The following is a 27931-nucleotide window of genomic DNA, read 5'->3' as shown; positions in this document are numbered from 1 at the left end:
TCCTAACCCGGCGAGACGAGGAGAGGGAGCCGGCATGACGAGCGAGAGGAGCGCAGCGCTCAGCGCGGAGGACGAGGAAGACTCCGCTGCGGCGGGATATTACGACGACGAAGATGACCTGGAGGCGTTTTCAGACGGCGAGCTGGGCTGTGAGGACGGAGGTAGGCGGGGGACCGAGGGAGGGACAGACGTACGGGGGACGGGGGACCGAGGGACGGACGGACGGGGGACGGGGGACCGAGGGACGGACGGACGGGGGACGGGGGGCCGAGGGACGGACGGACGGGGGACGGGGGGCCGAGGGACGGACGGACGGGGGACGGGGGGCCGAGGGACGGACGGACGGGGGACGGGGCGCCTTCCCTCGAGCTCTGCTCTGCTCGGCAACGTCTCTCCGCGGAGTGTTCCGTTACTTTAGCTCGTCCGTGCTCAGGTTAGCTCAGCGGCTGCTTTCCCTCGCTGTTGGTGGGCGTCATTTGTAAAGATGAGAAGGACCGCTCACTGAAACGTCACGCGACAGGTTACGGGGTTTCTTGCGAAGTGGACGTGACAGCTGACACACATCCAGTAATCAGATATGCGTTCACAGTTTAGCCTTTTGAGATTTACACTTCATAGTTAGACTGTGTAAAACATCACAATAAACATAAGCAAATATATTGATGTTGTACATCAAATTAAACAAGAGAACTTGGGCTACAAGATTCAGTACACCAATTGAAAGAATTATGAAAATATCATAAATATCATTTTGTCAGGAGTCAGCCCACGTTTTCGGAACTAGCAACCCGTAGCTCGGTGCTATCAGAAAAAGTCAGCTAGCAAAAAGCAAGAGGACTCCACACAGATTCTAAATGCCTTTTCTAAATCCTACTGCACCAAAGCATTTCTGAGATATGAGCCAAAGAACACAGCAACATGAATCGATTTAGCGCTTAGTCACAAATGTTGCTTATTTTTGGCTTTAAAAAAAAAAAAAATGAATTTTTCTTCTTCTAATCAACAAAGACTGCTATATTTGTAATATAAAAGTGAAATATATGGTTTGGTACATGAGAAAATTCAAATTGCCCAAATGCCCATTTCGCCTAATTTATCTGTACTAAAACCTCTCTAACTTTGTTCTGCTTTACTTTTTCAAAGTCAAACTTTTCAGAGAGACTGATCACATATTGTGCTTTTCTGTTTCTGTGCATCTTTCAAAGAGATACTCATCCTGAAAGTGGGTTTTTTTCTAGGCAAACCTGGAAATTCAACTTTTGCTGTCTTTCATCTTTATTTACTCTTAACCAGTAACATATATACTAATATGTACACATCTGAACAGAAGCCCACATGTCTTGCCTTTATTATAACACCAACATTATTCAAATAGCCTTTGTGGTTGCAGAGCTACACCCTTTTTAGTTTGGGTATGATATTTCGAGCAGAAACCTAGAAAATGGCTTGGGGCTTAAAAGGTTAGTGAGTTAGTTACATTGTTGTACATTTGGTGCACACAACCTTCACCTTTCAGTGTGTTGTTGATGGTTGTATGTATCCAAACTACAGCCCATTTACTGGAGGATAACTTTTGAGTAATTAGCATGTTGTGAGCCATTGTTTGTCATTGCAGAAGCTTTAACACCAGCAGCATAAGTGTTCTAGACGAGATTAAAATATGGAAGTCGGCCTTCAGCAACGGCAGCAACCTGGTAGAAGGAAGGACACATTGGCTCTACTTTTTAGTGCATTCAAAGAAGATGTGCATTCTCATGTACTCTTGAACAAATGTTCCAGCCATACTGCAGCTTTAATGTCAAATGTAGCGGCTTTGTTCCACCACATAGCAGCACATGGCGGGGCGGCTTCAACACAAGTGCAGTGATTTGACTAAAAGAGGCTGGTCTCAGGGGTCTGCTGTTCTCAGGGGTCTGCTGTTCTCAGGGGTCTGCTGTTCTCAGGGGTCTGCTGGTCTCAGGGGTCTGCTGGTCTCAGGAGTCTGCTGGTCTCAGGGGTCTGCTGGTCTCAGGGGTCTGCTGGTCTCAGGGGCCTGCTGGTCTCAGGGGTCTGCTGGTCTCAGGGGCCTGCTGGTCTCAGGGGCCTGCTGGTCTCAGGGGTCTGCTGGTCTCAGGGGTCTGCTGGTCTCAGGGGCCTGCTGGTCTCAGGGGGGCCTGCTCAATACGCATATCATTGTGAGCACACATCTTCTCATTAGGTTGGATGTATCAAACCGGTTTTGTTTACGGTCCGACACTGTCGCTACCTGATGTTTTATCTGGTCAAAGGGAAAGTCTGCTTCTATCCTTATGATATGCTGAGTGATATGTGGTTATTGACACACAGCCTCCTCCCAAACGGGCCCTAGTGAGGGAAAGGGCAGGAGAAAAGTATACAGCAAATAAGGAAGCTTTTAGTTTCATTACATTATACTCAATATTATATGTATTACATTACATACAGTCAATAAAAAACACTACTAAATACCCATATAAATTGGTTTTAATTTGAAAAAAGTTTGGGTTTGGGGGGTTTAGTTACAGGAGATAATGCTGCACATGAATGAGAATGAAACAAGGAAAAGAAGGGAGAAGTTCAGAGCCTGCTGTCTGTCACAGCCATAGAGTGTCCATCAAGTTCCTCCCACTGTACAAACATCAAGCCCCAATATCCCAGATGTGGGAGCTGCCATCTAGCGCGGGTGACATCATCTGCATTGTAGTAGTGTGTGTGTGTGTGTGTGTGTGTGAGAGCTACAGAGACACACTGGTCATGATATCTCTATGAATACAATGATGACGTTGACATGTTGTGATGTTATGGAACGTTAAAGTGACATCTCCTCACAACGCTCCGACTCATACATCCTCAGAGCCTCCAGCTCTGTACTTCTGTCCATCCTGATAGAGGATCCTCCTCTGTTCTCTCCTGAAGGTTTCTTCCCTTTTCCCCGCTGTTAGAGGATTTCTTTGGGGAGTTTTTCTCGTATGTGTACAGATTGTAAAGCCCTCTGAGGCAAATTTGTAATTTTGGGCTATCCAAAATAAATGTAATGTAATTGAAATTGAATCAACAAACATGTCGAGATGGTAATCCTTGATTTGCGATGGTTAAGGTTAGGCGCTGACCGCCGCTAGAAGGTTCTGATGAAGTGCTCTGGCAGCTCAAGTGTGTGAAAGTTAACTGGGCCTTCCAGAAAAAGACGTCACTGCTCGATGCAAAAAGTACAACTTGTGTAAATAAAGTTAATGAGTATTTGTATCCTCCACATCAGCAACGTTAGCACGTTAACATAAGATGGTGACCGTGGTAAACATTATACATGCTAAACATTAGCTTAGCGTTAGTATGATAACATTTCACTCAAAGCACATGTACCGACACTACACAAGCTCAAAGAAATGCAAGCGTTGATCCACTCTTAGTGTTATCGATTCTGTTTTTTAAGCAATCTTTTAGTCTATCTAACATCAGAGAAAAGAGAAAAATCTCACAGTCACATCCCAGTTTCTAATCTGTAGTACGGTAGTTGTTTCAGCGGTACAATAAAGGATAGGACAAAATGGATTAGCAGCTTTTACATGAACTTTGATGCATTACTCTTCTGTGATTGGATGTTGGACTGCCATGTGCAGGGTAGAGGGCCACTGACTATCGTCAAGCAATTACATGTGTGTGTAAATAGTTGCAAACTCAGAGATGTTCAGCTGGAAATCTGGAATATTAAACGAGAATAGGGCATTTGTATCGAGAGGGAGTCAGCTGGAGTTGAGATACAATGAGATACAATTGAGATTGACATTCCTCAGCATAGAGCCATCAAGGTGTCAAAACAAGAATGTGAAGCACACACACACACACACACACACACACACAAAATAATGTTTTGGGTAGTATTTGCTACTATTTAATCCCATTATCATGAATATTGTTATCCCAGAATCACTCTGCCATATCATGATATTATTTGATGTCATCCTCTGATGAGTCGTTTTTGTAGATGGACTTTGTCATGTAAAGATTAATGTATCTGTTCCTCTGCTAGTGTTGGGCTTCAGCGATTCTCTGAATGGAGAGGTCAAACCTCGAATACTGTTGATGGGCCTGAGGAGGAGTGGGAAGTCCTCCATCCAGAAGGTGGTTTTCCATAAGATGTCGCCCAATGAGACCCTGTTCCTGGAGAGCACCAACAAGATCTGCAGAGAGGACGTTTCCAGCAGCTCCTTCGTCAGCTTCCAGATCTGGGACTTCCCTGGCCAGATCGACTTCTTCGACCCCACCTTTGACTATGAAATGATCTTCAGAGGCACCGGAGCGCTGATCTTTGTCATCGACTCACAGGTCAGCCCACAGATCCAGAAGGAAAATAATCAGTCCCATACAAATAGGAGTAGGACAGACTTTGAAATGTTTTCCGTGGTAGATCAAAAGAAAAAAGTATTTTACAATGGTAACGAAACACATAGAATTGGCCACTCCTGCTACGTTGATGTGAATGTCCCCTCTACTCCTGTTCTATTTCTGTGATCAGTCCCTATCATGCTGCTCTAAGATGACACTATTCAAATGAAGTGGTTGGTTTTTGATAAGTCTTCGTATCTCAAAATCCTACTGCTTTTAGCTATCTGACTAATGGTGGGACAGCACAGGATCCCACTGTCAAGAACTAACTCAACGAACAACCACAGAACACCAGAGGGATTGGATTGTCTTCACGCCACGTACGTTTATTTGTCTCACATAGAGAACAAGCAAACCGAGTTGTCCCAGGTTCAACCAACGTCACAATAGAAATAGACCTCACTTCATAGCTTCGCTGTGGCCTGGGTCTGGGAGACTTAACGGCCTCTAGAGACCCAGAGGTTCCTGCCTCTCTGGGTCTGGGAGACTTAACGGTCTCTAGAGACCCAGAGGTTCCTGCTTCCCTGGGTCTGGGAGACTTAACGGTCTCTAGAGACCCAGAGGTTCCTGCTTCCCTGGGTCTGGGAGACTTAACGGTCTCTAGAGACCCAGAGGTTCCTGCTTCCCTGGGTCTGGGAGACTTAACGGTCTCTAGAGACCCAGAGGTTCCTGCTTCCCTGGGTCTGGGAGACTTAACGGTCTCTAGAGACCCAGAGGTTCCTGCCTCTCTGGGTCTGGGAGACTTAACAGTCTCTAGAGACCCAGAGGTTCCTGCTTCCCTGGGTCTGGGAGACTTAACGGTCTCTAGAGACCAGAGGTTCCTGCCTCCCTGCCTCTAAGCTCCTCCGGGTGTGATTAAGCACCAGCCTCCTTCCCAACCATCTTCCTCACGCAGCAGATCAGAGTGACCTGCTTATGTTTCTTACCCGTTACAAATCCTACTCTCAGACACACATCTGCTCCTAGCCGAGGGCTTATGGTTCATTGGGTGGATTCTCTGTTGTTGTGCAGCTGTTGAAGGACAATGGGCAAGTTTGTCAAATTGGCTAACTGGATTTGAGTTTGGCCACTGATGAGCTTTGCCCATAGCTGCTGGTGAAGTCATATATTTGAAACCTATACTGTGTTCCAGGATGATGTGCGTGCGTGCGTGCCTCCAACAGGAGCAGTTGCAGTCTGTGGTGATTGGGCAGGTTGTGGTAAATACTCTGGTTGACCACTAGATAGAGCAGGGGTGGGCAAACTTTTTGGCTCAGGGGACACATTGACTTTTAAAATTTGACGGACGGGCCGGGCCAATATCAGATGGATGGAGAGCAGGGGCATTTGTAGGATTCCCGGAAAGGGGGGGCTAAGCCCCAAGGGGAGTGTCACCCTGGTGAATGTGTGCGCGCACAGTGTGCAGCAAATTTTTCTTGGGGCCCGACTTGAGTTTCCTGAAGCACGATGACGGCAACAGACCAGCATCGATGTTTCGTAATGCTCATTTATTGCTCAGCTCTTTCAGGCTGTTTGTGTGCTCGCTCTCCTGCAGCAGAAAGCGCTACAGCGGTCTTTACTATAATTTATAATACTCGGCGGGCCGGATCAAAACGCCCAACGGGCCGTAATTTGCCCACCCTTGGTATAGAGGCTTGGAGTCATCAGTTGTTTTTTTCAAAGTGGATGATGTTGTCATACCCAATGTTCACCACTAGATGGAGGCATGGTGCTATTTCCATCTGTTTGACTCATCACAGGGTTAATGCTATTTCCATTGACCCCCCAAGGAGATTGTTCCTGTGCTTCTTGTACTGCTCGTTCTTTAATACGTTTAGACAGTTTAGGCCTCGTCAGATGTGTTCAATTCAATTCAATTCAGTTTATTTTATATAGCCCAATATCACAAATTACAAATTTGCCTCAGAGGGCTTTACAATCTGTACACATACGACATCCCTGACCTTTGACCTCACATCGGATCAGGAAAAACTCCCCAGAAATAACCTTTGACAGGGAAAAAAGGGAAGAACCCTTCAGGAGAGCAACAGAGGAGGATCCCTCTCCCCGGATGGACAGAAGCAATAGATGTCATGTGTACTGAATGAACAGCATTACAAAGTTACATAACCACATTACATGATCATGACAATGTATGAATGGAATATAACATCAGTTTACCACTCATGTGAATTTTACAACCTGATGCTCCAAGCCGAGTATTTCCACCAACAGCCAGCCTTTGTTTTCCACTCAGTTGTAGGCCATAACTATTTATGAATGGAAGTGAGGCTTCTCTGACTACGCCCTCTTCATGTCTCCAGTATGCTTCGTCCCAAAAACATGTGAACAAACCCAGAGTAGCAACAAGGAGTTGATCAGGGTCCATAGAACTCTCTTTTTAAATCAGCCACAGGTGGAATGGTGGTATAAACAGTCATGTTACGTAGTTGGTTAAACAGCAGTAAGATACTGCAATAGTTCCAAATTATGTTATTGGTATTAGGATGATAAAGGAATACAGAGATGGAGGGGTAGTGCCCGTGCGTTAGTTACTCGCTGTAACCAAACTAAGGCATAGGCATAAAGAGGCATAGGCATAAAGAGCAGAACATAGCAATAAAGCATAATTCTCAAAGCAAAACATGACAGCATCAGCAAAAATAGCAACACATCATTTACAATAAGCACAAACACGAACAGCATCAGCATGGAAACACAACACTGCAATCAACGTTTCATAAGTGTGCATATACATAGTATAGGTTTGATACATTTGAACATTGAAGACATATCAGTTTATTGAAATTAAGTCATGAAGTCAAATTCAATACACTCACACACACACACACACTCACACACACACACACACATTTTCCCACAACACAAGTCATACTACAGTAGGTTGACCAGGGGGAAAACTAACTCCATGGCAGGTGTAGGACCAGTGGGGGGAGCTGACATGGAGATGGGATGGGTACCAAGGACGGATACTGGTTCCTGATTGGTCAGAACCAGTAAACCCATGAGCTCCTGCAGTCGGTGCTGCTGTTGACATTTGAATCTCATTCATTGGTTTAGTGTAGCATTTGCCAACTGTTAAATCTTTATGAGCTAGGCACAAATTAGTTATTAAAAAGGGTTTCGTTGACATCAGGGTACTCTATATTGTCCAGAGGGTAAGAATTCATACTCAGCGTGGAGATTATGGGATGGCTCAGACAATATGTTCTTTGCTGACCTGAGTGCTGACCTGAGTGCTGACCTTACTGCTCATATATTGACTGGAGGCACTGGGGCTCCTTCCTCCCCATGACCTTCATTCTGTTTGTACCAGACGAGTATAGTGAGTGTGAGTGAAGACAGAGCCAGGCTAGCCGTTTATGAGAGTAGAATCAATCTTCCAATCAAGACAATATACCATGATCAATAAATAAAAGGCACATTGAGCCCTTAAAATTGAGGAAAAGAATCGAAAAAGTGTATCAATAAGCAGTATCTATATTGATACCTATATTGATACCGGCATCATTACAATCTTAATACCCCCCCCCCCCTACAGAAGAGGATGCTTGCCCTTTACAGGAACTACCATGTTATGGACTAATGGCATTATTGTAGCTTGCAGGTGGCCTTGTGGTCTCTACTCAAGCAGTGCACAAACGTGTAGAAATCAGCTGACTGATGCAACAAATCTGTGATACGAGAACCCAAGGAAAACGTTTGACTAACCGAGCTGTGTGGCTCTTTCCCGTGCGTGGTGGCAGGACGACTACGTGGAGGCTCTCAGTAGGCTGCACCTCACCGTGACCCGGGCCTACCAGGTCAACCCGGAGATCAACTTCGAGGTGTTCATCCACAAAGTGGACGGCCTGTCAGACGACCACAAGATCGAGAAGCAGCGGGACATTCACAAACGGGCCAACGACGACCTCGCAGACGCCGGCCTGGAGCGCATCCACCTGAGGTTGTCTTGGACTGCTTTGGGGGTTTTCTCTTTATCCTGCTGCATAAAATGTCGGGGCATCCTGACTGGAGTGTTATCGACCGACTATATACCGACTATATCTCCACTGGCCTCACAATTCTATTATATTCTGATTCACCCATCAACGATTCAAATACCAGAGATGCTCGATGCTTCTGAATGGCCGGCATCCTCAATTTTCTCTATTACTGCACACGGCTACTTCATCAACAAGCAGTCAGATAAAACGCCCTTTTTTATTTTTCATTCAGAAAGGTCACAACAGTCTATAATTTTTTAAAAAGCAGCATTTTTCCAACACCAGTATCTGTAAATATTTAAAAGATGTGCAAACAAAAAAAATCCAGAATGGGCAAGAAACAAAACAGGATCAGGTACTACAGAAAAAGCACCCGAGGGATAGCAACCGCAGCGGGAAAAGAGGAGCGAACCAGCACTGAGCCCGGAGACCAACAGGGTCCAAATCCACTTCAATCAGGGGCGGGCAGACAATCACACAGGCGGGGAAACATACAGGAAGCAGGAAGTGAAGTGAACAGAGGACACAAGAGGCAGGGGAATCAAAATAAAACAGAAAAAAAAAATAATTTAATAACAGGAAGTGACTATGACTCACACAGTCTAACATGGAACTAAATGTGATATAAATATGCTCATTTAGCTTTTAATTGTCTACAATAATTTTAATGTTGTAATATGAACTATGTGATGACCTTAATGCTAATCTTTTGACCGGTGACTGTTTTTTTCCCGTCATTTCGTTTGCACAAAGCTAAAAAAAAAAACTCAAAAAGATCAAATTGAGAAGCAAGTTGTGATTGAAATCCATTCTGATTCAAATCTTTCTCTCTAATACATCTACAGCTTCTACTTAACCAGCATATACGATCACTCCATATTCGAGGCTTTCAGTAAAGTGGTCCAGAAGCTTATTCCACAGCTTCCCACGCTGGAAAACCTGCTCAACATCTTCATATCTGTGAGTAATCCAACCAGAGCTGCTGGATCACTTCCTCTGAACTCTTCAATCTCTATGGAAACACAACACCTGGGTGCTGCTGCTTTTCCACCACATCTGGATCATCAAGGTGGACTCGGCACAGCCTCATGTGTTCCTTACAGTCCACTCTAGCGGGTAGTGCTGCATCAGACCACTGGTTGCATTGCGTCTAATGAAACCTCGATGTGTCCATCACAGCTACATATATCAGGTCACCACACTGCGTTGGTTCTCTTCAAAAAGAACCCTTAGAGACACATTTGTGTCAAACTGGATCACATATTTCCAAATCTCTGTTGATGCCATTTATTCATATTCTTAAAAAGCACATCTTTTTAGGTGAAATCTTGTTCTAGTGTACACGTAATATGTATTTACTTTAGCTTCTTTTACTCTTCGCCTGTGTTGTTTACTGTCACGTGCAAATTCAACTTTCTCAGCGTAGTCCTGGTCCTCTTTAGACCTCCATCAGTAAACGAGACCATCAGGGAGAAGATGGTCTGTTTGTATAGAGTTCTTCTTAATACTTGTCATCGGAGCCACCAGGTCGGATACTGGTAAAATCAGAAGAAATCATGCAGGTTCACTAGAAAACTCCAGACCAGTCCACCGTGGACGAACCCAGATCCAGCGTCTCCTCCCGCTTCAGGAGCAGCGCTTCTCTTTGCTGGTCCTCTGGTCCCCGCTGGGAGCCACCACCGACACCACTCTGCTAGAGACCCAGACCGCATTGCTGGGTCCTGAAGAGGGAAGGGTGGCGCGGGAGAACCAGAACCACTTGAGCGGGACAGACTGTCAGACCTGCAGTAAAATGAGAGGTTTTCTAACAGGACTCAGAAACAGTACCGCTTTCATTCAAAGGGAGCACCAAAATAAACACGGCTTTAAAAGTGCTTTACATGAACACATGCTGTTGAGCAGGAGATTACACTGCAAGTACGGCTCATGGTTTCTTTAGGGTTTTTCTTCTGCTGATGAATACATGAGCTCTCCTCGTCTCCAGCTCCTCCATTAAAACTGGCGTACACATTTGGAGACTGTCTAAGCCTCCCAAAGCTGCTTCCCCTTCACCCCCGACCAGCTACACCTTTTAATGATGGCTGGCTATTTCGTGGACCTACAATGCTGAATATTATTAATTTGTCACGTACAACTGGCATTGTCCCACAAGATTTAGAACTGCTGTGGTTTAACCTCAGCTGAAAATATACCCAGTGACCCAGGAAAATATACCCAGTGACCCAGGAAAATATACCCAGTGACCCAGGTCTCAAACGTTGTGTGGCTCATCCCTTTAGTGCCGTCTTTTCTCGTTTGTTCATTTTAATTCATTCGGATGCTCTTTGTTTGTGTTTGTCTTTTTCAGTTTCCTTTCCTAAATACTAAATGTGCATATCAAAGAACAGTGAAGTTAGTGAAGCGCATGGTTTATGGAGAGGAGTGCATGCAGGGTTTGCACTTGGTGATGCTCCTCTGTGTCTCTTTTCAGAACTCGGGCATTGAGAAGGCCTTCCTGTTCGACGTGGTCAGTAAGATTTACATCGCCACGGACAGCAGTCCGGTGGACATGCAGACATACGAGCTGTGCTGTGACATGATCGATGTGGTCATTGACATCTCCTGCATCTACGGGTAAGCCAACAGACACTCTGTACAAAGCAGGCCCTCCCGCATAATTGAGGGAGGGCCTTCACACGGCTCTCAACATGGCGACAGCTGATATTTGCTTGCAGCTAAAGGTGACATAAATAAATGACAAAATATACATTTCTATTATTGTGATTTAACTCAAGGCTTCAAAACTGCAGTACTCAAACCAGTGGGTGAGACGTCACAATGACTTCATCCACTTCTTCAGTCTATGTTTCTGCTATTCATATTCGGCGTGGCAAATGCTCATTTTAGCATAAAAGGATGTTTCACACAATTACATGTAATAACATCATATGCCAAACAGAATCCATGTGGTTTCATATCTTCTGTTATGTCCTCTTGTCATCTGTCAATACAAATACAACATGCTGTATAAACAGCACAGAGACATATTTACATGTACACACTGTACATAATCATCTTAGCCATTCAGCATTTATTTACATGCACTACTTGTTTTGTTCACAGTTTACAGAGCACTTGCCGTTTTATTTACTTGCATTATATTTATTACAGAAGGTTGATTTAATAAAAAAAGACAAGCGCATATAATCCGATGCAAAAGCTTCATTTGAAACCTCAGTAGAAACTTTTCATGTAAAAGAATGACACAGCCACGGTAATTAAACGGTTGTCAGTCGCCGTAGCTTGAAAGGTTGCGTTTAACTGAGCTTCAGTGACGTAACCTTGTCCAAAGTGATCCAAACTATTGAGCTCCCTAACCCTCTAACCCCTAACCGGGTTAGGGGTTAGGGTTATTCCGGTTATATTCCAGGCGGATATATACTTTTTTAGAGATGTGATAAAAATACCCCTTCAATCCAGGGTCTGACCCAAAAAACTACAGAAAGGAGAAGTAACAACACCTCCACAGTGGAGAGGAAAGAACAATCAGAAAAACCAGCAGATCGCTCACTTCCTTTTGTGTTTCACGTTGTCTGTCATTATATTGGGTCCTCCTATGGTTCCATAAGCTACATAAATTCTGTTTCTTTTGCCCCCCTTTATTCACACATTCCCTCTCATACATACATGCTCACCGAGTCCCCCATTACACGGCTACCAGGGCCTTGCATGGGATAGGAAGATGGCCTATGGAAACAATAGACGACCACCATTTCGAGGGACCACTTAGGAGGGATGGGGAGACTAGACGGCCCCCAATTACTAGTGAGCCACATGACAAAGTTGAAAAGAAGTACTTTAAACTACTCCAAGCAGTTCATCATGCGGAGGTGATAGAAAAGACCCAACAGTCTCAGAGGTTCCCAGGGGGGATGCTCAGACAGGTCAACAGACTAACCTACTTTATTAAACCCTCATCTCCCAATGCTGAAACTAGTGCCAAAGTTAAAGCCAACACCGATGAATGGATGAGGGGCAATATGAGCATCCTGAAGCAACACTATGACCTAGTGATAGCGGGGATCCTCCAGGACCTGCCCCCCCTCGATCAGACGGAGTTGGACAAAGCCATAGTCTATGGCAAATCTAGATACCGCAACTGACTCACTGCCTCATCAGTGGTCGCACTGAGAACCCTAGTGCAGGGTACAGTGCGGCCCCTGGCGGGGGGGTCGGTGGACCGGGGCCTGATTAAGGCACCGGGGCTGGCCTGGGTTGACATCTGGGGTGTGCCCCCCTTGTGACTGCAGCTTGGAGCTGGGTCCCAATCTGGGCACTAGCCTGGGTTCAGGACCGGGCCCTGCCCCAGACCCTGGGCTTATCCCCAGACTTGAGGCTAGCCATGGGCCCCACTTCCACCCTGGTGGCAGCCCTAACCTCGGCCCCCCCTTGGGCCCGAAAGGACCATCTCACCCTGGCCTGTCCCCTGACCTCAACCTCTACCAGAGGGCCGACCCTAACCCCAACCCCTCCCCGGGGGCCCGGGCCCTTGGGACCAAGAGCTATGCTTCGGTGGTGTCCGCGGGGCCCACCAGGGAAGTGCGACCCATGTTCCATTCGGAGCAGGGCGGGGAGCGGGTTGAGCTCCAATCGGTGACATTTCGACCGTCTACGCCAGTGGGGGATATCATGCACCCCACATTTGACTTGGGACAATTAGAGGAGGAGATGACTGGCGCACTGGGGCGGGGAGGTTGCCTGGGGACTGGAGATGTTCCCGAGTCTGATGGGACCAACCCTGGAGTCGAGCGGAGGATCCGGAGTAATGTGGCGAGAGAGGGGTCGGACCTAATCTCCTCCTTCTCCCCCCCTGAGACTGGAGAACTAGGGGCCCGGCCCATATCCCCAGAGGGAATACAACCCGTGTTTATTTTAAACCCACGGAAACCCACGCCCTACTCTACAAAACCAGCTATCACCCTAAACACACCTTCAAGGGCTTAGTCAAATCCCAGCTGATCAGATACAGCAGAATATGCACATACGCGGAAGCAGCTACTAGGACCCTCTTCCGGGTCCTCCGGACCAGAGGATATGGGAGAACATTCCTGTGTTCCATTCAAAATGAAGGTCGAAACAGAACACAGTTCCAGGCACCAGAGAGAGCCGATACGAGAATGGTCCCCTTCATCACCATGCTGTCTCCGGCGGCCCTGAAAATAAATGCAGGAATAAAAAAACAATTCCAGAGACTAAAGACCAGGATCCCACCCCTGGCCAATTTCAAAATCATATCCGCCTTCAAAAGAAACACCAACCTCCAGGACCTGCTGGTTTATGCCTCTCTGGGGAACAGACGGCCCCAAAAGAATAGGCACTTCCGGGTCGCCAAATTCATCCATAACCCAGACACAGGCTCAAGGGCACCCATCCTCCAAACCTTCTATATCCACTCCTCCAACCTGATATACATTATAGAATGTCTGGCCTGTGGAAAGATGTATGTGGGTCAAACCAAAAATACCATTCAACAACGACTCAAACAGCACATTTATCTCATAGACCGCCAGACCAAACACACAAAAATGTACACACACTTTGGGGAACATGGGAAGGAAAATCTGAGGATCTCGGGGCTGGAGTCCAGAGTGGGCTGGTCTATGGCCCAGAGACTCCGTTTAGAAGCACACTGGATCCTCAAATTAAAAACCAAATGGCCCAGTGGCCTCAATGAAGTAGGGTGAGAGGACCCCTAGGAGGAGGAATCCAAGAGAAGCGTAGGGACCGGTGTGCCCGTGCTCTCCACTCACCCCTCTGGTGAGTGGAAGTCTTTGATTTTCCCGCTCCCTAACCCTAACCCCTAACCCCTAACCCCTAACCCAGCACACACAGCAGATGCAATTTCATTTCCCTGTCAAACCAAAGACACTGAGAGAAGATGTCCAGCACAGTGACACAAGAACAAGGCACATGAATTGGATCTCGTCATGCAATAATAATACTATACATCTCGGATCAGGTTTAGTTGGAACTGGTAACGCACCATTCCATTAGGGACCCCAGTTACTGCTCAGACAGGTCACGTCACCTGTCAGTACTCCTGCAAAATAGACTTCTCATTCATTTCCAAGAAACAACGTGAGAGAGAGTTTTGTTATGGAATAACGGATGTGAACTGTTTGAGGACTGTTGAAAAGTCTACTCCACTCCCCTTTCTTTACATTAACACTTTCTAAAGACACGAGATCTGAATGGCTCACAGCCTTAGGATAGATGCCCTGTGGCGGCTTTAAAGAGGGACGCTCCGGAGATAAGACTGAGCCCAGACCTGATAAGATACACTTCCCTCGTCTCCACGGACAAACTGCAGCAACAACAATAGTCTTTTGGGCAAAATGTTTGAAAAACATGAAAACGTGGAAACGAAAAGGCGGTATTTTCCCACATGACAGAAACCGACTTTGAGATGGTTCTATAAGCTCACACCCGGAGCCTGTCATCCATCACTCTGAAGCTGTACACACCAGTTAACCCTGTGAGATGTGTGTGGATATATTACAGTCTCTCAGGCATGAACACTTCAGGATGAAATAAGGTACAAAATATGAACCTACACTGTAATGGATACAAAAAAAACTAAACACATTAGAAAATGAAAACCAAAAAGTCACAACTTGTATTTCATGTTGATATAATATGTCCACAACGGGCTGAGCTTACTTATTCCTTTATCTTTTGTAATAAACGTAGAGGTACAATGTCTGCACAGAATAGAATAGCTGGCACAGATGTATGTGCATTGATGGTTGCGCTGCTCTACGTTAAACGGTAGTCACGATTGTACACTAATGTGGGGGAATGACGGCAGTAAACATGTCGCCATTACTGCGGTGGCGTTTCCCTACTATATACTCAAGAAGTAAACCATTTTTTACGTTCACCGTCACTTTCTTTGTAACGTTACTTTTGACAAAGATTTCTAGGAGTTGGGGAAGACCCTCAGGTGGATTAGCTAACGTTAGTGGGCTAAATACACCGACAGAATACATCAACTAAAGGCCTTTGCACAGACGGAGTGGAAGGGAGTTGAAAGGAGTTTGTAAAAATTGGCATCTTTATTCGCAGTGTGGAGCTCAGAAGAATAACCTAAAAAGGTAGATAGCTTTTTCACTGTGTAATATTCCCCTTATGATAACGTACTCATGACAAAAACAGTTATATATATATTTCCCTGTGTCTCAGGAACAGAGTGACCGGATAGAATAGTAGCCCAAAGCCAAGTGTGACAAAAAAGCCCAAAGCACACCCGGTGCTCCTGACCCCCCACCCTCTCCGATCCGCTCCATATTCTCACCTCAATTTTCACTCCAGCTGGGAGTATAATTGCTCATCTAGTTCTGAGAACAGCCTTCAGCGAGGTGCAAAGTCAAAAAAAAGCATACAGCCGGCGTCGTACCTGTGTGATGAGGGTCACATGACAGCTCCAGCACACTTTTGGTTGAGACTTTGGTGTCTCACCAGGGAATGTGTTATTAATATGGCTGTAAAGCCGAGGCTGTGGGTCAGTAGTCCTCAGTAATACGTTTCTCTTTGTCCGTTGCAACATTGTGACCAAAGAAGAAAATGTGCCCTTAGAAAGTCTGGGTACTGCAGGGGGGATGTGCAGGTCCTGGGATTATGACAATGATATGTGTATTATATAATTTCTGGAGTGTCGGCTGATTTTAGAGAATGGAACAGTGGGGTTTAGATAAAGTAATAATGGAACTAGCTTTATGACATGTGTCACATGGTTATTGTATATCAAAAAACACATCTAAATATTTCCATTCATTTATTCTGCAGCCACATCATTCTATTTAAATAAAAAATCAAATTGGCACACTGAGGCAAACCCAGAATTGTGATGTCTCCCGCTTCCTCTTCGCTTTGTGACGATGTCATGTTGGAAAGAAGTGATCCGTCTGGAATGAGATTTCTTTGTAGAGAAGCCGCCGGCAGAGGAAGAATAGTGGGGGAGGATGAGGAGGGGACCGTATGAGCTCTCGTTGCAAATGAGTCCACATGTTGTAGAAGTCCCAGATATCCCGGGAAACTTAACGCTGTCGTGTTCATAACATCATTCATGGAGCTGTATTCACTGTATCCAGTAAGCCACACGTTGGCTGTTCACTACAGCTGTAGGAACCCCAAATAAACAATTTAGCTGTGATTTAATTGCAATAAATATATTAAAAGGCTTTGGTAACTTTGTAGCTGCTCCATCAACACTCAGAATAAATTATTGTTTGTACCATATGGTTTATACACATAGTTCCATCCAGTCTCTGTACAATATGAGGTATCGTAGAGCTCTGGTTGAACACCTACGGCTACAATATGTGTTTCCTCCACTTGTGTTCTGCGTTTGGTGTGAGCACAGCGTAACTAGCTTCCACTTTGTCAACGGATCACAAACTTGACGCCGCGATGGTTCCTCCCCAATGTCAAATGTTGTAAAGGGACATCTTAAATTGCAAATGGTTGATAGCTAACACTATCAAAACACTCGTTGGGAAAAGGTCAGATTGGTATCACATTCCCTCTCCAGTCAGCAGTGTGCCCACAGAAGAGGACAGTGTGCCAGCTCTCCGTCGTGAAGCAGCCGATGTCGTGGGAAACACCCACTCAGGCCTGAGGCTCCTATGCTGTTTAACCAGAGATGTCCAAAAACTGAGTTCTCAAGAATCAGAACAATTGTCGAGCTCCTCCCCCAGCTTCCTGTGCCGGTCGAGGGCTTATCAGTGTTATCTTTGTGAATAAGTCTTGTCTACCGCTGAGAGCGGCATTGGCATGATTGGTCTTGATTACGCCACAGAGATCTCACTCTCATCTGTCATTATTCCACTTGTTTCCAACATCAAAGGGAACAATGCAGAGAGCACACACTCTCATTAAATATATTGCCAGTGAGAGGCGTCTGTCTGATCAAATAAATAAAAGGACTGTCTATTGAAGGTTCAGTTCAACCAACCTCTGGCTGATGGAGCGCAGCAAATTAATAACATATTTTGTATCTCTCTGACATCACATACTTTGTACTCTCAGGTACTGACCATTGCTGGTATACACTTCTTGACAAAGCAGTCAGTTTTTTTTTCAAAGATATTTAACCGGCATCAGTTGAATTGCTCTGTTGTTGAGAAAGAGGCCCTTGAATTGATCTGGGCCCTGCCACATTTTGCGGTCTATGTGGGGTCTGGAGTTTCGCCAGTGGTGGTCTACACAGACTCCAACCCATTGACCTTTCTACATACCCTGCTCATTTGTGACTTGGTTTGTGACAAGCGGCATAATTTGATTTGGTTTTTATAGTTATAATCAGGCACTTGGACAACACTCCTCAATGGTGAAGACACTGCATCGTGAACTAAAAACAATTCTGGTCACAGCCAAAGGCCAATGCCATGTCCACGTCATTTGGATGGATGGCAACAATTTCCATCTTTAAACCAGACAATTGGTTGTGTGAGGATTAAAACTACTGGGAGTTGACTATTATACATTTTAAAATATTATATCAGAGCTTTCAGGAAAATCCAACTTTCCCAGACTTTGGCCTTGCCTATGTTTTTTGAAGCAGATATTTTCCTCTACGTTTTGGCCTCTTGTCCACACACAAACAGAGCTTTAGGTTTTAGATTTTTTTTAAAACTCTGTTTACTTTTTTGTCTGTGTGGAGGTTGTTTGGGAAACGATGAGGTCTCGAAAAAACCGATGGCTGTCACTTCAACGACAGCCAGCAAAGAGCAGTCGATCGGACCAGAAGGACCTTCAGCAGCGCTCACAGCTCCAGGCTCAGCGACACCACTCGGCCCTGTCCACTGCAGCGTCCTGAGTAGCAACTCCCCCTCGTCGTCCGCCCACATGAGTAACATTTTTTTTTTGCCATAGCATCAAATATCAAATTTTTATATATGAAGAAATAATTAGCTACCGCTTTTCTGTTGCACACTATTTGTTAACATTGCCCAAAGACAATTAAGCTCACTGAGCATGCTCAGAATCTTATTGACTGGTATTTGACGTATCGTTGAGGTAGCCTTTATAGCCACCTCCAGGCCCAGCGAGCGTTTAGAAACGTTTTATTGCATTCTAGTGTAGACAGAGATATATTTTACAATACAGTTAGTGTAGACAGAATTTTAGGAACATCAGTTACAGTTCCTTAATACATGTCTTAATTCTGACTTGGTTGTTAACATGAACATGTCTGAAACAAGTAATCATGACAACTCCCACATAATTATTCCTTTAAAACAATAAAAAAATCTAATTAAAACAGCTATCTCAGTTGCTTCTGTTTTTTCTATTTGCTTGTGTTCCTGTGCGTTGAGGTTCTCAGCTACAGGAGAAGTCAATGTCTCAGCCTTCACATGAGTAAACAGAGAGAAGCCGAGAGCGGAAAGGGGTTGAAACCAACAACATATTTGTTGACGTTGTTTGGGAACACGGACGATGTAACAATGACATTGTGGAATGACGTGTGGTCACAATGCCCCCCTGGACTGGCTGAGCCTTATTTAACCCGCGTTTGTTGTCGAGATAACAGGGGGGCGGGTGAGTCACCTGAGGTGTCACAGCTGGGGGGCTTCAAATGAACTAGGCCACGTTTGGCTTGCAGTGGGTGAATATTTAACCCATCCCAGCTGTGTTGGGGAATGTGGCGCAGAGGGCACGAACAGGACTCTGGCTACATTCTGGTCATGGATGGGGGTGTCTGTGGATTATGGACGCCCGCCGAATAACCCCGTTTCAAATGTAAAACCAGTCTTATATCAGTCAACCCTGGTGTATTAATAAAGTTCGGAGTGCACGGTTCTATCGGTACTGTAGAAGTTACAGAGTGATATCTCCACAGAAAATAACAGCAGAACATAAATCGGCAGAAATACAGTTTCCTACTGTTTGTGGAGCAGCCGTCCGTCCTCGTCCACTGTAGGCAGTGGTGTATAGTAACGAAGTAGAAATACTTTGCTACTGTACTTAAGTCGTTTTTTTGGATATCTGTACTTTACTTTACTTTTCCTTCACTACATTTTGCAAAGAAAACTGATACTTTGATTCCGATTCATTTCCCCTAAATTATTCGTTACTCGCTACAAAATCAAATCTATCTTTACAAAAACAAATGAATCATGAGACCAACGTCGGGGACTGTGGTACACAGCAGGTTTGGTGAATCAGTGGTACTAGCTTGAAGTCAAATCATTAGCTAATCACGTTAATGCGCAATTGCAAACAAGTGCACTCAAAGCCGCGTTCTTTTGATTCCCAGTGATGCCCAGGATGCTAACTTAGCTAGCAATGAGTACATGAGTAGAAGAATGATTTCATGATGGAAGCAGACATTGAAGCACCTGCTACTTCAGCAACAACGGTGGTGACGAAGACCAACATCCGTGGCCATATTTGAGAGAAATGTTTTCTTATGTTGGATGAAGTGCCTCTTATGTTTACCCAAAGCTACTATACATGGTGTATGTTAGGCTAACGTTCGCTAGCTACCGTAAATCAAATGACACTTAGTGAGCTGAGGAAGTGTTGACAGTTGTGAGATTTTGTTGATTTGAGTCATCTTAGCTATAATCATTGCAGCACTAGTTGGCTAATGTTAGCTAACATTAGCTAGCTACCACACCATAGGATTGACAGGAGCCGATTTGAACCGCATCAGAGGGCGCAGGCTGTGCGCACACAGCTGTCTGAAGCTGAACACACATCTACCTGTGAAGCTGAACACACATCTACCTGTGAAGCTGAACACACATCTACCTGTGAAGCTGAACACACCTCCTCTACCTGTGAAGCTGAACACACATCTACCTGCCCCAGCGACCTGTGAAAGGCTATTTAGCATCTCAGGACGAGTCTTCAGCCCAAAAAAGAGCGAGACTGAATTCTCGCAATTTTTTAGATGAACAGGACATTTGTCAGTTTCAATAAATGACTGGGTTGTTACTTTAGTATTGATCATGTTTTGATATTTGATTAATTTTGTGGATGATCAGATCGAGTTATGATGGAAGCAGTCGCCCAATTGCAGATTCAGATTGAGCAAAACCTTTTCCCAAACGCACGACTCGAGGCAAAGTTACAACAAAAAATCCCAGTTTAATAAACTGGAACAAACAGAAAATCAACATGAACAAAGTAGCAAATAAACTAAACTGGGCAAATAGCGAAAAAGCAAATAGGAACAAAGTAACAAAATAACGACCTGGTAACTGGTGAATTGCATGGAACTGGCTGGTTCTCTGGCACAAAAGACAAGACGAACTGACACAGGACAAAGGGAGACACAGACAATAGATACACAGAGTGAGGGCACAGGTGGAAACAATCAGGAGCGAGGCAGCCAATCAGACCAGAGGAGAAACACTCAGGGGAAGGAACAAGGTGCCTGAAACAAGAGGAGAGTTGACTTTCAAAATAAAAACAGGAAATCACGAGACAACATGGACACAAGACATGAAACTGATTAACTTTAACATTACAGTTTCCTGGACATGACACACATCAGGCCCAGAGGAGTTTACAAGGAGGGGTCCTTTCTCAAAACACTGACCTGACGCATCAAGTTGATCTTTTTTATGAACACAATATTATGCATTTGTCCTCTACATCCTCTAGTCGGAATGAGCATACTTATAAATGCACTGTTACAACTCCTTTATAGAATCATATTGCTTTTCGGAGAATTATGATGCAAATTATGATTCATAGCAGATGCAAAAGTATACGCATGTACAATATATTCTGTTGAACATCCTGGATGGATCACAGCCAACCCAATTATGTTCAACGCAACTCCTTGTCCTTGGTCATGATGGCCACAGCACTTAAAAGAATAAACTTCATAATTCTCAAATTATGTTTATTTACTCCCCTCTTGTGAGAAAACTTGGCATGCCTCGCACACGGAAAAGCTCCAGTTGCTGGAATATTTCTTGGCCTCGTCTTTTGTCAGTGAAATGCAATTATTTCTATTTCTCTCTGACAACAATGGAGGATTTCAGCAAACTCCCACTAGCTGAGCGTGTTTCACTTCTTCTTCTCTAATCTGTGGATCACTGCCACTATTTTTATCCCAGGTCATGTTTAGGCCAATGGCCTTGTTTATTTTGATAATTGCATTTAATTCTGCATCTGCTGTGTTTTGATCTCGTCTGCACCGTGTGATGTGTTTGTAGACAGCAATGCCTAAGGTACAGATGTGAGACGCAGTTCAGCCTGGTGTGTGAATTAATTATAGCTCTTCACAGCCACATAGACATATTTTCTGAAATGTGTACCATTTCCTCAAACTGTTATCACAAGGTTCCAAAATCTTAGACCGTCAAACTAAACAAGTCTCACGAACACCTTCTCTCCAGTGTATGGTGGCAACTGAAAACCCCTCACTTCCTGTTCAGGAAAACGTCTTAAAAAGTCTTTAAATCTGCTGCTCAGTAGCCTCGAAGACGATCACTAAGTCTAATCCTTCCTATGGAGTCTGCTTTGGAAGCATGCAAGAGTCCAAGCTGTTCTGTGATCACGTCGATATCAATTCTGCATCTCCGTATTCTGTACTTTGTATGTCCTCAAGTGCTTTTTGCTGGGAGACAAAAGAACCGAGTGAATCAGCTCATCAGACGCCGTTTTGGATAACGACGTTTTCATGTACGGTGGCTCTGAGCGCTCAATCAACTCTGACGGATGAGAAGAATATAGAAAATCAAACCTGTTAAGAAAACTTTAATGAGGGAGAAAGTTTTGGAGTGGGTGTCTGGACGTGATCAACACAAGAGGAAGTTGTTAACTTTTAAATGTGCCACGTTTTCTGCAGAAAAATACAGACTTGGTGTGCAAATGTCAGAGCAGCAGAACCGGTGAACCCAAGACAAGGTGTCAGGGTGTTTCATTTTAGAGTGGGATAATGGGAGATAGAGAATGGCATAAAGAGCAGGGTCAGAGCAGAGAAGAGGGGGTGGCTGGTTGTATTGGGCTTAGGATCAGTTGTGGTTAAATCCAGCAGTGTCCACAGCAGAGGAGCTGGAGAACAAGGGCCAAAGGAGAGCAGACGGAAGTGCAGCGACAGAAGAAACAAGCAATGAACACATATCTACCTCCAGCACACCTGTCTCCACTGAAGCAATCACACACACACACACACACACACACACACACACACACACCAGAGAGGGAGAGCAACTCAGCGAGTGGCATCAGTTCTGGGAAGCACTGAAGAGGTCATGGAAGATGGCAAATGTCCCATCAGAAGCCTTAAGTCCTGAGACATGTGGCAGTTACAGAAGTGACCAGTAGCAGTTAACACGTGTGCATTGAGCTCTGTTCCGCTGTCAGTCACAGACACTAGAGGCTAAAGTGATTGGGAAAGTAACTCTGAACGACATGTTGGTTGTGACGCATTATGCATCCGACGCAGCTTTTCCAGCCTTTACGGCTCTCGCTCAGCGGTCCAGGAAACACACCGTCCAATTACATGTGTTGTTAATCACATCACGTGATGCTACTCAGCCAATTGAATATGTGTATTCTGTATTCTGTAACTCCAGTGAGATAAACACACATGAGAGAGAGCCAACAGGAAGATTACGTGAACCGGAAGTTATTTCAGAGACCAGAGTCTTGAACCAAGAACCACAGACTGTTATATGTTCAGTCTTCAGTTCTAAACCAGTACGTCTCATATGTTCAGAGGCCGTGGGGATTATTAAAAGCAGCAATATGAAGCTCCACTACGAGACAAAGCACAACTCTTTAGACCAAACATACCCACTCAATTTGAAATCTGACAATAAATTTAACTTTCTATATTTGAAATGACAGTTTACAGACGTTGATACAACTGTACAATTCTCTCACTGGACTTCGTTGAATATTAATTACCCCTGCTCCACAAGATAACTTCTTTGGGTTTCTGGGACTCGGGCTTCAAAAATAACATTTTACATTGAAAACAAGACCTGAACTGCAAAAAAAGATCATTTGAAGTTGAAGTTGCCCAGAAGAAAAGCTCCACTGGGAAATCAAACACAGGCATTCAAAATGATTTGAAAGAAAGTCTGAACAAAAAATGTATCAACATTAAAGAAATTAAATAATGACTGTCACTATATGAAGAGTGGCATGAAGAAGAAATCTGAAGATTTTCTTTGAACATATCAGAGCGCAAAGAATATACAAATTAAATATTTCTTCAGTAGCAGTACAACATTTTTCAAAGCCAATGGTTCAATCTTCACTTCAGAGACGGAGTGAGAGAGGGGTTTTTGCACTTTAAACTATTGTTGACACTGTGATGGGGAGCATTATCTTAAGTACAGTGTGGCCCCTGCAGCGCCGCCCCCACTGGGAACACAGCGATCGCACTGCGGACCAAAGCAAGACCTTGTTGAAAAGGGATCTGATCTTCATTGAGTCCGTCTTTGATTAAACCTGCTCCCCTTAGCCAGCTGTGTATTTTGTGAGCATTTCCCAGGTGCAGCCCAGTTTTCACAACAATGTATGTAACAATTGGATGTAACAATTGGAAAACGGGGCGTTAATGTATTCCTGGAACGGAACGCAGCCTGCTGCTCTTCTCCCCTTTGTTTACCTCAATGGACATTCTGACTCCGTGGAGAGCCTTTTCCCTGTTTAGGCTGCTAGCTCAAATCCCTTATTATGAGCAGAGCAAACAACCTGCAGGTGTGAAAACCCCCCGAGGAAGTTCAAATATTTGGTTTTCCCAAATTACAAAAAACACCTTTCGTCTCTACCTAGTTCAATTAATTTCCGTCAAAGCATTTCCTGTAATACACCCGGCCGTCATGATGGCTTTCCACCTCTGTTACGTGTCCATTCCTCAGTGTGGGTCTGTACAGCGGCGTGTACTGGCTGTGTAGCTGCTCACATGGAACTGCAACCTGAAGGGTATTTTGTACCCTTTGAGACTCACCTGCTCCACAGCTCCGTCACGCGTTCAGTGTTTACTGAAGCGCGGAGGATTCAAGGTGTCTGTCTATTTTAATCACAGACTGTAATAGACTATGTATTTAAGAAGTGAGCTTTTTTTGTAACCGATGAACTGAAGTGATCATATTTAGAATGCGGAGGAATGACGTTGAGACGCTATGTATACATCACCTGTCAATCTCAGTAAGCCCCGTCCTAAAGCATACCCTGCTTCATGGTCTGTTTGACTGTAAATGGATCATCATTTACTAAATGAACATCATGCTGTATTGAAGAAGACTGGAAACTAGAGATTGAGACCATAAACTCAGCTCAGAGTCAAAGTGAAAGCAAATAAGTTCTTCTATTTGGTCCATTTTAATTTGTGCACATGTTCTGCTGAACATGCTGTGTGGTTTTGACAGGGACCCACGTAGCACCCACTTCTGTACGACATTCTGACCTGCTGGTTGAACTTGTGTTGCCACGTGGAAATAATGAAAAGCGGATTCAAAGCGCCTGCGAGGTCAGAATGTGAGCGGGGACATCGGCAGAAAACACAAGTTCACACATGCAAATGAGGCTGACCCCGATTTAGACGTTCTCTGAATCTGGTGCTGGGTTTTATCATACTGTGGGTCCTGCGGCAACAAGAGGCGATGCTGGGTATTTATACGGAATAATGAAACGTCCCATGCGGCTCCAAAAGAAAAGGAAAGCCAACGATATGAACCGGGAAGTGTAAATTCATCAGATGGAACAGAGGAAACAAACAATGTTTTATTTTGTTCGTTGGCTTTCTGTGCGAAAGCGGAATAAATTACCAGAAAGAACAGCGTGTCCTCTCCGCCTCTCTCCACCTTCGATCCTGCTCTGCTTTTTGTTTGAATTGTCAGACTTCCTCCTGCTCCTATCGCTGCCTCTGTTCCCCTCCCTGCCTCTTCCCCTGCCAGCATCTAGACATGTATGGGATTAAAGGTCTGTTCCCTGGAACCTCAATAGAAGTCCTCCCTCGGTTTGAAACCCTCAGTGGTGTTGTTCTGTCTCCCCTCCATCAGTCTGACGGACAGTGAAGCCGGTTTGCCCTACGACAAGGAGTCCATGGCCATCATCCACCTGAACAACACCAGGGTCATGTACCTCAAGGAGGTCACCAAGTTCCTGGCCATGGTCTGCTTCGTGCGCAAGGACAGCTTTGAGAGAAAAGGTAAAGTAGCATGAGAACTGGGAGGAGTGGTTCGGGCCCAGTTGGAGAGTTTCTACATCTTGCATCGTAAAAATAAAAATTGTATTTGTAGAACGCTACAAATACAATCTGAACTGAAATCAATTCATTTTAAAATGTTGGGTTGATTGTTGCAAATATATGTATTTTGTGCTCAACTGTAAGCACATAGTGATGAACTCATTGGAATTGGCTGTGATTGAAGGCCTGAATAACTTCTGCATAGATTATCTTGTCCCTGTGGAACAGACTAAAGGAAGCACAACTCAGTGGGTTAGTGTGCATTCTCTTCCGTTTCTAATGATCCTCTCTGAAGGGTACTTTCCCACTGGCTGGTGGTGGAGGAAAGGGCAGCGTTCAGCCCCAACATGGTCACTCAGGCTGATGCTTTCCAACTCTCAAGGGTTCTACAGCAGCAAACATCTGCATTGAGCTGGCTTTCAGAATATCCAGCAGCCTCTTCGTCAGTGGTTTGTTTCTAGCTGCTGAATGCTACTCAACACCATAAAGTCCACAGCACAAAGAGATGAATGGCGATGACACGTGTCTGTGGTCTTGTGGCTCTCTGGTACGTGAAGTGGAGCTCCTCAGCATCCTTTTGATGTACTCCATGACCTCATGTACTCATGTTTACTCCCGGCTTCAGTTTCTATGCACGGGTACATTTTATTCAGCAGCCTGGTACTATCTCTCAGTTCATACATATACACACACACACATATATACTGTGTATATATATATATATATATATATATATATATATATATATATATATATACACACACACACACATACAGGGCACATACAGCTGACTGCTGTAAAAGTATGTACACAATATTAAAGGTGAAAGTGAGTAATAAGCTGCATATCCCCTCTAATGCTTTCATTAATACTTAGCTCAGAGACCAAAACAACAACAATAAAAGAACACGTCTTTCCACTGATCATAAAATCTGAATAGACCTTTTAAGCTTCGGCCGGTAATCTTGGAAAACAAGCGAGAGTACTCCCCATTTATGAAATGATCCAACAGAAGCTAGCAGCACCAAACGTCATTATGTTTTTTCATTTGCATTGTTTTTGATGTTATTGTGTTGCTTCATACAGGGATGTGTCCACATCAGGTGGAAATAGAGATTGTTAAAGAGACAGATCTTAAAAGCTCTGGGTATCAAGCTGTCATTAGGTCAGAGTATTGGACAAAGAAAGATCTGACCTGATGTGAATGGAGATGAAAGGTCAGAGGGTCACTCAAATCAGTGCAAGCTCCTCCTCTGGGGACCATGAGAGGATCTTCACCCTCTGAGGGTCACATATTTCAGTCTCTTCCAAGCCGACAGCCTCACGTTATTGTCTTGGTTGCTCTTCCTGCCGTATGGTATTGTTATGGAAAAATATACTTATTGATTATTTGTTCTTCTCTGCTTAACATTTCTTTAAAGCACCCCATAAGCACAATACAAATACAGTTATTACATTTGGATTATTATTATTGCTTCTATTGAATGTACTAAGTCTTAAAGAAAACATATCATTGCTTGAGTCTGATTGCATTAAATGTGTTATTGATTATTGATGAATAACAAGTGTGTCATTGTTTATTTAATGTTTCTGTTACATCAGTTCCCTTTTCAAGGCCTTCGACTGGTTTATGGTGGAGGTTTATTGCGTTTATGTTTCATAAAGACAAACTAGCCTTGATGGATTGGAGTTCCATTCATACATTGTCATATTCATGTAATGTGTTTATGTAACTCTGTAATGCTGTTCATTCTGTACACATGACATCTATTGCTTCTGTCCATCCGGGGAGAGGGATCCTCCTCTGTTTTTCCCTGTGAAAGGTTATTTTTGGGGAGTTGTTCCTGATCCGATGTGAGGTCCTGGGACAGGGATGTTGTTTACAGATTGTAACGCCCTCTGAGGGGAATTTTGAATTTGTGATTTTGAGCTATAAAAACTGAATTGAATTGAATGTCCCCTCTTCGCCCCTCACAGGGCTGATCGACTACAACTTCCACTGCTTCAAGAAAGCCATCCAGGAGGTGTTCGATGTTCGGGTGAAGGTTCAACAGAACCGCAAGCTTCTCAGTCAGAGGAGGTGGAGCAAGCTCACCGTGGCCAACGGGGCGGGGGGGTGGCTCAGTAACCCCCTCTGATGGCCGATGACATCACACCGGACAGCTGCTCCGGGAACAGGCGTCTCCGAACATGTGATGCTCTGGAACCAATCTGAGCACGTTAAAGATGTGAATGGGTCTTTTTTCTGGAGGTGGGGGTGACTAAGATCACCATCACTCCTCAGTCATTTTGATAACTTCCGGTCATTTTTTTCTCCTCCACACTACTGTCGGAGTAATTACAGACAATCGATCACCAGCTG

General features: G+C 44.5%; 1 protein-coding gene across 1 annotated transcript; it reads left to right on the top strand.

Annotated features, from left to right (window-relative positions):
• rragd (ras-related GTP binding D) lies at nucleotides 1-27707 on the top strand. Its single transcript, XM_034563442.1, has 7 exons — nucleotides 1-161; nucleotides 4025-4320; nucleotides 8127-8326; nucleotides 9212-9326; nucleotides 10837-10979; nucleotides 25382-25530; nucleotides 27547-27707. The coding sequence occupies exons 1-7, from the start codon at nucleotides 35-37 to the stop codon at nucleotides 27705-27707; spliced, it is 1191 nt and encodes a 396-aa protein (XP_034419333.1). The 5' UTR covers nucleotides 1-34.
• Nucleotides 27708-27931: the final 224 nt, after the last annotated feature.

The sequence above is a fragment of the Cyclopterus lumpus genome, chromosome 22, assembly GCF_009769545.1.
Source record: "Cyclopterus lumpus isolate fCycLum1 chromosome 22, fCycLum1.pri, whole genome shotgun sequence".
NCBI classification, from domain to species: domain Eukaryota; kingdom Metazoa; phylum Chordata; class Actinopteri; order Perciformes; family Cyclopteridae; genus Cyclopterus; species Cyclopterus lumpus.
Note: the sequence above shows the minus strand (reverse complement) of the source record. Positions and strands in the feature narration are given on the sequence as shown.

Coding starts and splice junctions, on each gene's coding strand:
- rragd (XM_034563442.1), top strand. CDS start 35: ATGACGAGCGAGAGGAGCGCAGCGCTCAGCGCGGAGGACGAGGAAGAC. Junction 8,327..9,211: donor CTGGAGCGCATCCACCTGAG/GTTGTCTTGGAC, acceptor ATACATCTACAG/CTTCTACTTAACCAGCATAT. Junction 9,327..10,836: donor TGCTCAACATCTTCATATCT/GTGAGTAATCCA, acceptor GTCTCTTTTCAG/AACTCGGGCATTGAGAAGGC.